At 31.7% G+C, this 13,079-nt stretch overlaps 1 protein-coding gene and 1 non-coding gene across 2 annotated transcripts; both read right to left on the bottom strand.

Moving 5' to 3' along the window:
* Positions 1–1,854: 1,854 nt before the first annotated feature.
* On the bottom strand, positions 1,855–5,991 carry LOC111404984 (glucomannan 4-beta-mannosyltransferase 9-like). The gene is made up of 9 exons (XM_023033703.1): positions 5,479–5,991; positions 5,298–5,396; positions 4,950–5,202; positions 3,564–3,674; positions 3,336–3,472; positions 3,065–3,178; positions 2,763–2,962; positions 2,474–2,668; positions 1,855–2,393 (listed from the first exon to the last, which is right to left on the bottom strand). Exons 1-9 carry the CDS (start codon positions 5,806–5,808, stop codon positions 2,231–2,233), a joined length of 1,602 nt encoding a protein of 533 aa, XP_022889471.1. The 5' UTR covers positions 5,809–5,991; the 3' UTR covers positions 1,855–2,230.
* Positions 5,992–11,347: 5,356 nt separating this feature from the next.
* TRNAA-AGC lies at positions 11,348–11,420 on the bottom strand. Its single transcript has one exon. It is a non-coding gene; the product is annotated as a tRNA-Ala (tRNA).
* Between the last annotated feature and the right edge of the window lie 1,659 nt (positions 11,421–13,079).

The raw sequence follows: 13,079 nt of genomic DNA, 5'->3' as shown, positions 1-13,079 counted from the left end.
TCGCCCCACACCCACCCCCACCCCAACCCCCACGCAACCCATCCCAACCAAAAACCAAAACCCCCAAAATGCCAACAACACTACACCTACCCAACTCCGATGCCACCACCTTATAATAATGATGAAATGCATAGAAGCAGGGGTTTAGGTGGGCAGATTGCTATAATTAAGGTATGATTTGAGGAAGAAAATGAATGAATATGCAGAAAAAATGGATAGATATTATACTGAAAATTGCATCATGGTGGTGGTGATGGGTGAGGTGGCATCGAAGTTGGGTGGGTGTGGTGGTACTGATCGTCGATGGTAAGTGCCGGCATTTTGCTGGTTTGGTTTTGGGTTGGGGTGTGAATGGAGAAGAAAATAGGACTTTTTTTTTTGTTTTTATTTTAATTATTTTAGTTTAGTTTTTTTATACAAAAGATATAAAAATTTCCTTTTGCATTTTAAAAATTAATCAACATTTGTCAGGCGATTTTTGGTCAACTAATAGAGAAAGTAACGATTTTTATCAACTTGAGCTTTAGATGAAGTTTTTGAAAGTTTTAATACCGTGAGTGCAATAAATTAAATGTTTGAGTCAAGTCTACATAAAGTTGAAATATTTGGTGCAATAATTGCAATTTTTAAAATTTTAAAGACTTTTATGAAAGTCTCCAAAATATTAAATCTAAAGCAGAAAGTATAAAAATATAAAAAATCAAAATAAGTCTCTTATTCATCCAAAGATTTTGGGAGACTTTGACAAAAAAATATATTTTTTAATATATTTTCAATCTTGTAAATACTCTATTTCTTCTTCCATTCTACGAACCTTACAGTTATAATCAAAAGTTTATTACTTTTTCTGCTAAATGTTAATTATATTTGTTCCCTTTTCATTTTCTCTATTTTTTATTATTTATCTTCACTTTCTACCAAAAAAAAAAAGAAGAAGAAGAAAATCTAATTAAAATTTCTTGTAACATTTTTTTCATCAAATTTTTATGTAATCTATCAATTTTGAAATAAATTTTTATATTAAAAAAGACTAATTTGTCATTAAATTTTAAATATTACAGAAATATTTTTTTATATTTTAATTATTTGTTTATTCAAGTAAGGTTATTTAATTTTTTCTTTTAAAAATATTTTTTTAATTGAATGGGTATATGGGATGGAGATCAATCATTGACTTTTTTATGTGGAAATCCTAGTGATTTCTATTTTAAACGAAAGTTTTCAGAAATCATCTGAATTCTATAGAAGTCTATAAAAGTTCTAAAATGAAAGTCTATAGAAATTTCACTAATTTCATACAAATTTATAAAAAATCATGAAATCCACAAAAGTTTCAATTGAATACATCCCCAAATGATTTGTTTCATTAAACATATCATTTAATTGCACATTAACGCCACATAAACTGATATTATAATTCGGTGATGCTAAATATCATTACTTTTTTTTTTTTTTTTTTTTTTTTTGGGGGGAAAAAACCTAAAAAAACATTTTTTTGTTGGTGAGAACTAACCTTAAACAACACAACACATACGTTTGTTTTCCATCGTTCATAGATGATGGCTTATTGCTGACATGCCAAATATAATTTCTCCAAAATGCTGTGAGTTCCGTAAGACCTCTTGATAATATTTAACATTGATTTGCGTATGGTTGAAAAATTAATAAAAATTGTGAACTTAATAAAATTTGCGGTTGAAATGAGTTTGTGAAAATTTGAGTTTTAAAAAATTGGGATCAAACAATGGTTTAATGTGCATTTTGATAATTCCTCGTATTGTTTAAATTTAGTTGTATTAATTGTCTATGCTTTATTTAATTGTCTTGTATTAAGTTTGCATAAAGAGGGATAATTATTTTATTTTGCTGCAGATTTCAAACAAATCGAAGAAAATACATTAATATCACCTAGGTTATTTTTTTATCAGATTCTTAAACAATCAGAAAAAAATTAAAATTCTGCTAGCAATCATTCTAAATTACCTGCTACAAAAAACAATGTGCTCTCCCATTTATGTTTCTGTAATTCACTTTTCAAATCATTCAAGTCACAGCTTCAACTCTCATGCTTAACCTAGTAGGATGACCTTGTTCTTCCTCCAAACGGCAAAAAAACTGCAAAGGGATCGACATTGTCGAAGATGCCACTTCTGCGTCATGCTGAAAAGAGAATTCGTAAGCACAGGGCGATGAACGGCAGATGATCAGTCGAGCAGTTCGGTAGTTCTAATTATGAAGGGGGAACAAAAGTTCCGACATAACCAAATCCCACGATGAAGAAGGTAACAGCTTGAGCGAAGAGGTAGACAAAATAGTGGTTTTTCCCGAATGCCAAGTCGTAACAGCCAACAAAGAAGAGATACGCACCCATCCCAAGCTCCATCAAATGGATTCTGTTGACGATATACGACAATTGAAGCTTCAGTCGAGGTATCATAGATTGAACAAATATATATATAAAGAGATATATTACCTCTCTCCAATCCTGAATCGAGGTCGCTTAAAAGCTTTTACGGCTGACTTTAACTTGAGTGCATCCCCGAGTTTATCAGTGACAACCCATTCATTTACTCTCCCTGCCTCCAACAGGCCAATCAATGTAGCTTTACTCCGGTGTAATGACATGACATTCTCAAAAAGAGTCCAGAACACCAGCAAATGAAGTGATCTACAAAAATGTTAAAAACTCTTTAACATCGATAAAATTTAATCACAGATAACAGATTAACAGCACCGATACTCGAGTTCACAAAGAGACAAACCTTGGAGTTCCAGCTGCATTGAGTACGGTAATGATTGCAGGTATGTAAACTGATCCCCACTTCGGAACTTCAACTTCAGGTACTAATACCGTCGCAGGCAATACAATACAGTAAAACACGAACGTAACTATATGGGCTGTGATCTTCCTGACCATGAAGAAGCTGTATATTACATAAACTTTTTTCCAAAAAGATACTTTCTGCAAGAAATAGCAGGGAAAAACGAGAAAGAACAGTTCAATATAGTGCTCAATTGCAAGACAAACACATAATTTATGGGAAAAAGTTTTTGAAAAACTAACCTTATTTCTTACAATCTCAGAGAACATTTTTCTGAAAAGATTGGCAGGACCACATGACCAACGATGTTGTTGGTAGCGAAAGGCTTTGAATGTGCTTGGCAATTCATTTTTAACCTGTTGATAAAAGAGAGATTCAATAGGAACTGGCGACAACATTTTCTACTATATAATACACAAAGGGCTTGTTTGGTACACAGTATCGGACTGTGGACACGAATAACAAGTTGAAAATTATTCTTAAAAATAGCAAAAGTATTAGGTATCTAGGTACCATGAGAGTGCCGAGGTATAAGAATTTCCAGCCTTTGAGACTAGCTCGGACAGCCAGATCCATATCCTCAACTGTTGTCCGATCCTTCCATCCCCCAGCTTCGTCAATTGCTGCAATTCTCCACACACCAGCAGTTCCTATAATTTTAAGAACAGGAAAGGAATTAAGTTATATTCACAATAAATTTTAAAATAGTAAAAATCACCTATAGATTGCAATGGTCATTACCATTGAAGCCAAAGAAAGCATGGGTGGCGGATCCTACTTCTTGCTCCACAGTGAAATGATAGTCTAGTGACATTTCTTGCATTCTTGTCATCAAGCATTCGTCAGCATTTACTGCAAAACCACCCAAAATCCATAAAATATTTTTTGGTGGACCAACTAAATTATTTATGTTAATACAATTTACAAAACCCGGTTAAAGAAATTAAATTTCAGAGGGAATTAAGCCCCTGTTCGAAACAACCCCCCTTCCCATTAAAATTATAATCCATTTTTTTTCTATTCTTATCAACCACACATTTTTCAATAAAATAATATTACACGTGAACACAAAACATTTTCTCTTTTTTTAACCACACATTGTTCAAAAAAAAAAAAAAAACACTATTATAAAAATCATAATCTCAAATAATGGGATAAACGGGGGCTAAAATCACACAATCTGTCAGTGTGGTGTGGGGGTCGATATCTAACAGGAACATGAAATTGCTAGCAAGAACTCTGCTACCTGTACAAAAAATCTCTACAGTTAGTTTGATAAATGCGTTTGTGATAAAAGACAAATATACCCTTGTCTTGATTAATAACTCCAATAAATCCCACCCCTTTGGAGAATTTAGGATTTTCTGGCTACCATGGCAGCAAATCTAGCACTTCATAATTGCATAATTTTGATGGACACAATTTTTTCAGAAAAAGAGGAGTCTGTGAGGTGGGGGATTATATTAAAGGGTTTCTTTGGCACAGCTATTTTTAGAACTAATTGTCCTCCCATCAAGAAACCAAAAACATCGAATCCCCTTTAGCACTTCTAAATGGTGCCCTCACATAACTGTCTCACATATACACCATTGACATATTTGGCAAATAAATTAGATAGCACATGATGATAACACTGCATACTAAACACACACTATATATACATACACAATATGAACATATTACTTTCAAGTGATGCAATAAAGATACAATCTTGCTACAGAGCCCGGGTTTAAATCCTGAGCTCCAATCCAGGGCCAAGGTGGAAACACCTCGGTCGTTGATTTTCTGCACTTGGGGAAGCCACCATCAAAATCAGGGGCAGAGGCTCTGCCCCTGGAACGGAACCCGGGATTTAATCCGGGGTTCTTCAACATTTTCCATAAAGATATATACAAGGACGGGATGATCATTAACATACATTTTTAGATGAGGTGATGATTTGACAAAATAAAGAAATATCTCAATTAAACAGATTGAAACAAATTATGGTATACTAGAACTAGTACAGGACGCTCCAGTTAATAACAATTAGTTACACACATCTTCGTGTAAATAAAACGACATGGAAAAGAATTTATGAAGTCTGACTTCAACAATCAGTAAAATTTTGATGGGCCAAAAAATTACCGAATTTCCAACGAGCCTGAACAAGAGCAAGTTCTGGATTGTGCACTAAAAAGGGGATTGTTCGCCGTAGAAAATCTGGTTCGGGTTGGAAATCTGCATCAAATATAGCTACATAATCACAGTGCTTTACGTAGTTGTGCTTTAAGCCCTGTTTTAGTGCCCCTGCCTTGTATCCAGTCCTATTGTCCCGAATTTCGTATTTAATATTAATCCCTTTGCTTGCCCATCTTTGGCACTCCATTTCCACCATATTCTATATCAATTCCATGGCATGCAAAACCCAGAAAAATCAAGAAAACATACAAACAAAATAGGAAAAATGATAGATTTGAATGATCTGGGATTTACCTTGACAATGGGGTCTGTTGAATCATCGAGAACTTGAATTATAATACGATCAGACGGCCAAGAAAGGCTACATGCAGCTCCAATTGAGAGTTGATACACCTGAACATGCATACACAAGAATTTAACCCAAATGTGCATAATAAAGAAGAAAAGAATTCCAAAATAAATAAATAAACATGACCTCTCTTTCGTTGAACATTGGGATTTGAATTAGAACAGTGGGATAAACTGAATTTCCCAGCTCCAAATCATCTTTTAGAGGCTCCCATTTGTATCTTTCTTCAGGTTTATTTCCAAATATTTTTACAAGAACAATAACAATGCTCATATATACCCTTTCAACGAACAACATTACTGACATCAACAAACACAAAAACAGAGCAATTCTAAGCAAAGGTACAATCAATGGTGCTTTCATTTGATCCCAAATGATCATAAAGTGCCCTGTAATATCATCTCTTGCACCCACAAATGTGTCTGGTAGAAGGGTTGTCGATGAAATTCGATCCATTTTTAGAGAAAAACAGATGAAATTGACCTGGTTTTTTCTTAGAAAATCAGGATCTCGTTAAGAAGTGTTGGAAAATACCCAAAATAAGCTCTGTTTTCTCCCTTTTCTGCCTCTGCAATCAGAAGAAAACAGAAGCAGAAGAATGCATGTAAGTAAACAAGAGAGAAAAAGAGGGAAGAAAAGGCAATGGAGAAAGAAACAGAGCACTAAATATATATAGAGGGAAATGAAAGAATGGCTGGGAGAGAATGACTCTTTGCATTTTGGTTTCAAACACGGCAGAAAAAAAGTTTAAAACTATTCCAACTACAAATCAAAGTGCGCGGTTTGTGTACACCAGTGATAATAACCTCTCACCTACAAAACTCTGACAATGTGGCAGTCGCCGCCGGTCATATTCCGGCCACGCCACCGGCCATACAATATATGTGGACACGTGTCTAAAGCCAACGGCTAATAATAATAAGGGTTAACCTAAATTTATATTTGGATGATTCAGAATTTTGAGAAAATAAATGCGAGGGACCACGCAATAACACAAACAAAGCCCAAATCCAATTATGTGATAGCTCACATAATTAGTAATTTTACACAAATCCAATTAGTAATTTTAAAACCTTTTTTTTTTTTTTAATAAATTTGTTAGCAATTAAGCTTTTTTAAGCATAGCTAAACATCCTCTCTTGGTCACCCCTCCCAAGTCCCACGGCTTGGTTCTGTAGGCCAAACAAGGTCTCTTCCTCAAAATTAAGAGAAAATTGCAACCTTGAAGTCAAAATTATTCCTCCTGCCTCCAACTTTTGGTTTTTCGTTTCCAGGAAAAATAATTCTTTGCATTTTCCTTGTTTGATGTAGCTAAAAAAAAAAAAAAAAAAAAATTTGAGAAAATTAAAAAAAAAAAAAAAAAAAAATTTGAGAAAATTAAAAAAAAAAAAAAAAAAAAATTTGAGAAAATTAAAAAAAAAAAAAAAAAAAAAAAAAAAAATCAGAATTTGAGTAAATTGACAAAATATATAATCAAAAAATTGATAAAAATTGCGACTCCCATAAAATATATAATTAAATTAATTGTTGATTTTGATTTAAATTTTTAAACGACGCTAAATAGGAGCTTCGTTATCAAAAAAGTTAACGTAGTCATTGGGTAGAAAGATATGTTATTGCCAATTTTAGAAAAATGATCTAACGAGAGCTTTAATTCTAAATCAAAACTAACTTAGATAAGATGACATTTGTTAAGATCGTATGCTTCACATGTTAGCTATAAAACATTTACAAATTTGAAGCTCCCACATCGTGCCATAAAAGGCAGAGTTGCAAAGATCAAAACCTAACATAAATAGACATCTACTTTACAACGAGTTAGGTACAATTTTACATATTAAATTGATTAGCTTGAGTACGAGTGTACACTCCAAAAGAGTTTCAACATATTAAGTGCGACATATGTGTTTAAAATTCGAGTAGAATGTGCATGCATGCCATCTATTAAGAATCCATGGATTACATCAAAACGGTAACATGCAAAGATGACAATAGTGCATAGGGTATGAAAGAATGATGTTAATGAATGAAATTGTGCCCACCAACAAGACCTATTTACAAGTCTTGGAAAAGTTGTGTCCGAAAAGAGACAAACATAGGAAGCGACATGTTCAAACAAACATATATTGTCTGCACAGCACATGTGCAAACATATCTAACTAATATTGTGGGAATGAAAGAAGATTTTTGAATATGGTGGACATTATTTCATTTGGTTCTGGTTTTAAAAAGTCAATTTGAACGATAAATTAATGGTTTTTTTTGACAATAGAACCAAATGATTTTTTTTAAAGATATGGATCCGAACCAAACAGGATCGATTCTAGTTTGATTCTAGTTTCATTTCTTAAATTTTCAGATTTGCACCATATAAGTTAGTAAAATATACCTAAATAAAAAAAATAAACATCAAACGTTCAACAAGTTCAAATTTCAATCATAAAGATTAAAAAAGTCCAAGCTAACAAACAAAATATAGTTTTCACTAATTTGAATATACAAATCAGTTTTCATTCTCATACAAAAAATTATTTAATAAGTAATAGCAACGATTCATTAAATTAATTGCACTAATTTTGAACACACACCCCTACAATAAAGAATGAATTATGCAAAAATTTTACACTTTTACATGCAACATTAAATGTTTAATACTGCATGAATGTTTATTGGATTTTCCTCTATTTGTGAAGAACGCAAATAACTTATCAAACAATCAAGGTAAAAAAATAGTTTAAGAACTTTTTGAGTAACTCACCAATTTCATTTTCCAATCCTAAAAGAGACTCCACTGATTTAATGAAATGCGATTCCAACTGCCACGATATTGTGTAAATTGAAAAGGAATTAAGGAGAAATGATTCAAATGAATAAAAAATTTGGACGTACACAACTAATGAGTTGTCCGTCTCTAGTTACCCAAAGGGTCTTCGCTAATTAATACATATATATATATATATATAAAATTAAACATTAAGTTTGGTTCTGGTTCTAGTTCTCGATTCTTAAACTAGAATCAAATCAGAACCAAAACCAAATGGTTTTCGATTTAAAGAATCAAAACCTTTTTTTTTTTTTTTACAAAACTAAACCGAACCACTTAGTTTGATTTGGTTTGGTCTGAATATTTTGTCCATCTATATTTTTGAAAGTTGAGGACTTATTCTGCAATGCCGTGTGTATAACAAATTTCCAAAAGTATGGTATAGACAAACATGATAGATTTTCGGAACATTGAAACGATATTCCATCGAACTTGTCTCTCAAAATCTGCTGCTACATAATGAACTTACTGAACTTCAAATCATATAAATGTAATATATATTTATTGAACAGCAGTAGTTGCAAGTGAGTTACAAGAGCATCTTCAAAAAACTATAAAATACAATAAGTTATGTAATTAATAGTGTCAATACTTCAAAATAAGTTTCAAGAGATTCTGCTCCCGTTTGCCCCCTTTTTCTTTCAATTTTTCTCTTATTTTCAACCACACAATCTTTCATAAAATAATATTATATGTAAATCAAAAATTTTTCCTTCTTTTTCAAAGATTCTTCAACAAATACACTATTCCAAATATTAAAATTTGAAAGAGATATATGTGGCCATAATAGAGAACCTCCAAACTCATTCTCTATTCTTACTTTAATGATTGCATTTACTAAATTACATATTTCAATATTATTTAAATTATTCAAACCATAATTCAATTGACATCTTAAAAAGTGTTAAATAAAAGAAGATAGTAAATTAATAAATGTTTCTTGAGTAAAGTAAAATAATAAGTATTCTTGAAGTGTATATAAAATTGAACTCTCTAAATATAAAGATACTTTATATTATGCATATAATGTTTTCTATAAATAAGTGAGTAATAGACTGCTCTCCATTAATTTGCATACTACCAAATTCATTTAATTATACAGTTAGCATAAAGTAAGAAAAATCTTTGAATTTACGTGTAAAATATTTTATTATGTGAATATATAGTTGAAAATAAGTATAAACATTAAATAATATAGAATTGATAGATACGCATAATTGATAGGCTAACTGTGGGAAACATTGAATTGGCATCCCATATGTCTCCTAAATTCTTCTGGTAATTAATCAATTAATTGAATATTAAAACCATATACAAATATTGAGGTCTATGCTCCTTTCTCTTTCAAGACATCTCACTGTAAATTTTGTTTTTCAAGTTCTCACCTTCAATATATGAGGTGACCTTTTGAAATATACATTTTAATTATTTTCTTTGTATCATTTCAATTTTATTGAACGTCCCAAAAAACACAATGTAATTTTAAAATAGTATAATTGGTTGATTCGATTAGTTCAAAGTAAAATGGATTTTGTTTCTAAGGAATAACCGCACACCTAAATTTATAGACGTAAGTTCACAAATGAGTAATTCCCCCAAAAAAAAAAAAATTACAAGATACAAAATTTGCCCCCCCCCCCCAAAAAAAATAATAAATAAATTTACAAGATACAAAATTTGAACAAAAATAAGTTTTTAATTGTCATGTAAAATGTAAATGATAGAACATGTATATGACCTTTTAAGTTGTAACAAATTAGGGATATTTCATTTGTGCGCGGGCCTGCCCCTCGTGTGAGGTGCGTGTAACACCAGCTACAAGTAGCTCGGTACAACAATTTATCATAACATGTATCACTATATTCTAACTTACTCTTTTTATAATGAGTAAAAACTTTCATTTATGTTAAGTTTATCTTCTTCGATATTTTCCTGTCTTTTATCGAAAAAATTGGGTCTTGCTTGTTCATTATCTGTCAATTTCAATTAGTCAGTGTCACTATAATTAATCCACATTTATAACAATCTTTCTATAAATATTACCAGTCCAATTAATTTTCTATTACTTTTAACAAATATAAACTAACACGTTTTCCTAATTTTATTTACGGGCTTTCTCCCTTCTTTTCTCGACCAGACAAAGGAAATATTTACATATAATTATCAGTTACCATTAAAAGCGACGACAAATTCCATAAAATAACTCATTTTGAGTGACAAACACAATTAAAATAAAAAATAAAAAAATTATAGAAATCTGCATAAAAAGTGCAAAAATTGAATAGAATCCAGTGCCTCACCCTTGGAATAAACCTTTTATTTGTATCATTTCAGTAATTATAATGTTTGGTGGGGGCGTCGGTGGTAGAAAGATCAATAGCATCTGCAACATACTCCCCAAGGTTCATAATGAGTCAAAAAAAAAAAAATAATAATAATAAATAATATATATATTATGATAGTTAAGTTCATTTTTCTTTGACCAATTAAATGATGGATAATAATTCAATTAATTGAAGGAAGAAAAATATGCAAAATATTTAGTCATTGATAGTACGACTATAACATATGTTCTCCATGTTTGAGTTATTGATAATTCTTTCGATTGCAATTTTTTACTTATATAATCATATATATGAAAAATTTCAAAAAATGTTGGCAATTTCTCACTAATATATGATTCAAGACCCCCTCACCCTCTTTTTTTAAATTTCGTTTATGGGTTAAAAACTTAAAATGATCAAATACGTGTTAGACTTTTAATATCCCTCTTTTACCAACAAACCCTACTGAACTATATGTTGGAAAGGAGATCCTCAGGCCAAACTCGACACAACTTGAGAAACGGGAGGTGCAGGTAAAACTCATTTTACCTATCTTGTTTCTTTTTTATTTATTTTGGAAAAAGTATTCAAAAATTTGTTCTTTTTTAAAAAATTCTTCCACGTTGAGGTCATTGGTCATGAGAAGTACAAGAATTCAGATATCCAGACGCCAAATTGCCCCTTACAAATATTTGAAGGGATAACCAATTAGATTTCAGTGAAGATCAGATTATCTTATTGGGCTTCTCGAGGAAATCCAAGAACACGGATAGACTTATGGCGTCTCGTAGACCGAATGTTAATACCCATAAAAAAATTGCCCAACAAAAGTCAATGAAGGAAAAAATGGAGATGCGGGGTATCGATCCCCGTACCTCTCGCATGCTAAGCGAGCGCTCTACCATCTGAGCTACATCCCCAGGCATGCTTAGCTGTTGCTTCTTTTGATTATATTATTTTATTTGATATCGCCCATTCCTGGGTCATATTACCCTGCCCAAAGTAAACCTAGATCCAGTTTTCCTTCGCCAAATGCTCATTTTTGTATATCCTTTTTAAATTGCAAATTAATACGTTAAAAAAAATTGGAACAGTAGATCTAAAAGTCGTAAAAAGGGTAATGTGTTCAAGAAGAAATACAATATTATTGCAAGTTACTACTTCCATTACTTGACAAGCCAACACAAACATTATATACATGTTAAAGTGAAATACTGCCGAATATCCAGTGTCTCGTGCACACATTTATAAAGCATTACTCTACAACTGAGGATCAATTCTCTCCACTGTTTCGGTAACGCAACTTAGCCAATCATCACTAACCTCCCCTCTCAATATCCTCTCCTTCGCCTCCTCATCTGCGTAGTTTGGATCATTCTCATGTATGGCTGCCGGCACTGCATTCAGTTCATCCGCCGGATACTCCCACAGTACCATGTGATATTCCTTCCATGGCCACCCAATGGTCGCCCGTCAACCGGGTGGAGTTTCTTCTCGATGTGCCTTAGTGTGTCGATGTTGTGTCCGTTTCAACTTTCTCTACTCGTTTTCGTCCCTCCTTGTCCCCACTTACACCTCGGAACGTCATCGTTGCTTTTATATGGTCTATGGGCTGCTGCATAGAGAATGTATATGCATCTCAACATGCAGAAATAAAATTACAACTTGAAAATATAATGGGTTATTTTGTCAATTACTTTAATTTTTTTGAATTTTATGTTACTTTATTTTTCATGTTACGTGTTATGTTGGGAATAATCGATAGTGTAAGATATTATTAAGTGATAATGAGTCGAGAGTTGTTAATGTTTTCATTATTGAGACTAGCTAAATAATATTTAACTTTATTTAAAAAATTATTTTGGCATAATTGTAAAAACTTAAAAAAAAAGGAGTTGAATTGGAATGATTCTTTGATGACAATTTTGAGTACACAGCTACATATATATATATATACACTTTTCAGATGGGAGTAAATGAAATAAAACAAATACAAAGAGGGTAGCCATTCCCGTAAATGTTGGATGAGCCTTTGAATCCATTACTAAGAATGACCCACAATATCGTTGTTTAGGATTTAGCTTATCTGATTTAATTTACGTGTCACCTTTTGACGATATTTTTTACATATTACCAGACGAATTTCTCTGTATTTTTTAATGGTCTTGAGTAAAATCAAACCATATGATTATACTATATTTGTATGAAGATTTCATCTAACTAAAGAGCCTTTAAACATAAAATAAAATAAAAAAATAACAAGAGTTCAGAAATGACCTCTTGATTTTAATACAAGTTCACGAATCATTCATATAATGGCAAAAAATATGAAAGCATTAACAATGACGATATAAACTCAACATGAACTCATTTTTAACCTAAAGAAAACGCAATCATTAGAATTCAACTCAACATAAATATAATTATGCTTCTCTTTCTAGATGTAAATTGCATTTTTCAAAGTCTACCTTCAATATATTAGGTGAGTTTTTGAAATATTCGAAAATTGCAATAAATTTTAATCGGAAGTGTTATCTAAAAATTGAGTTAGTTTCTGGAGTAATTTTTTTTTTTTTGTT

Source organism: Olea europaea, chromosome 11 (assembly GCF_002742605.1).
Source record: "Olea europaea var. sylvestris chromosome 11, O_europaea_v1, whole genome shotgun sequence".
In the NCBI taxonomy this organism is placed as follows: domain Eukaryota; kingdom Viridiplantae; phylum Streptophyta; class Magnoliopsida; order Lamiales; family Oleaceae; genus Olea; species Olea europaea.
Note: the sequence above shows the minus strand (reverse complement) of the source record. Positions and strands in the feature narration are given on the sequence as shown.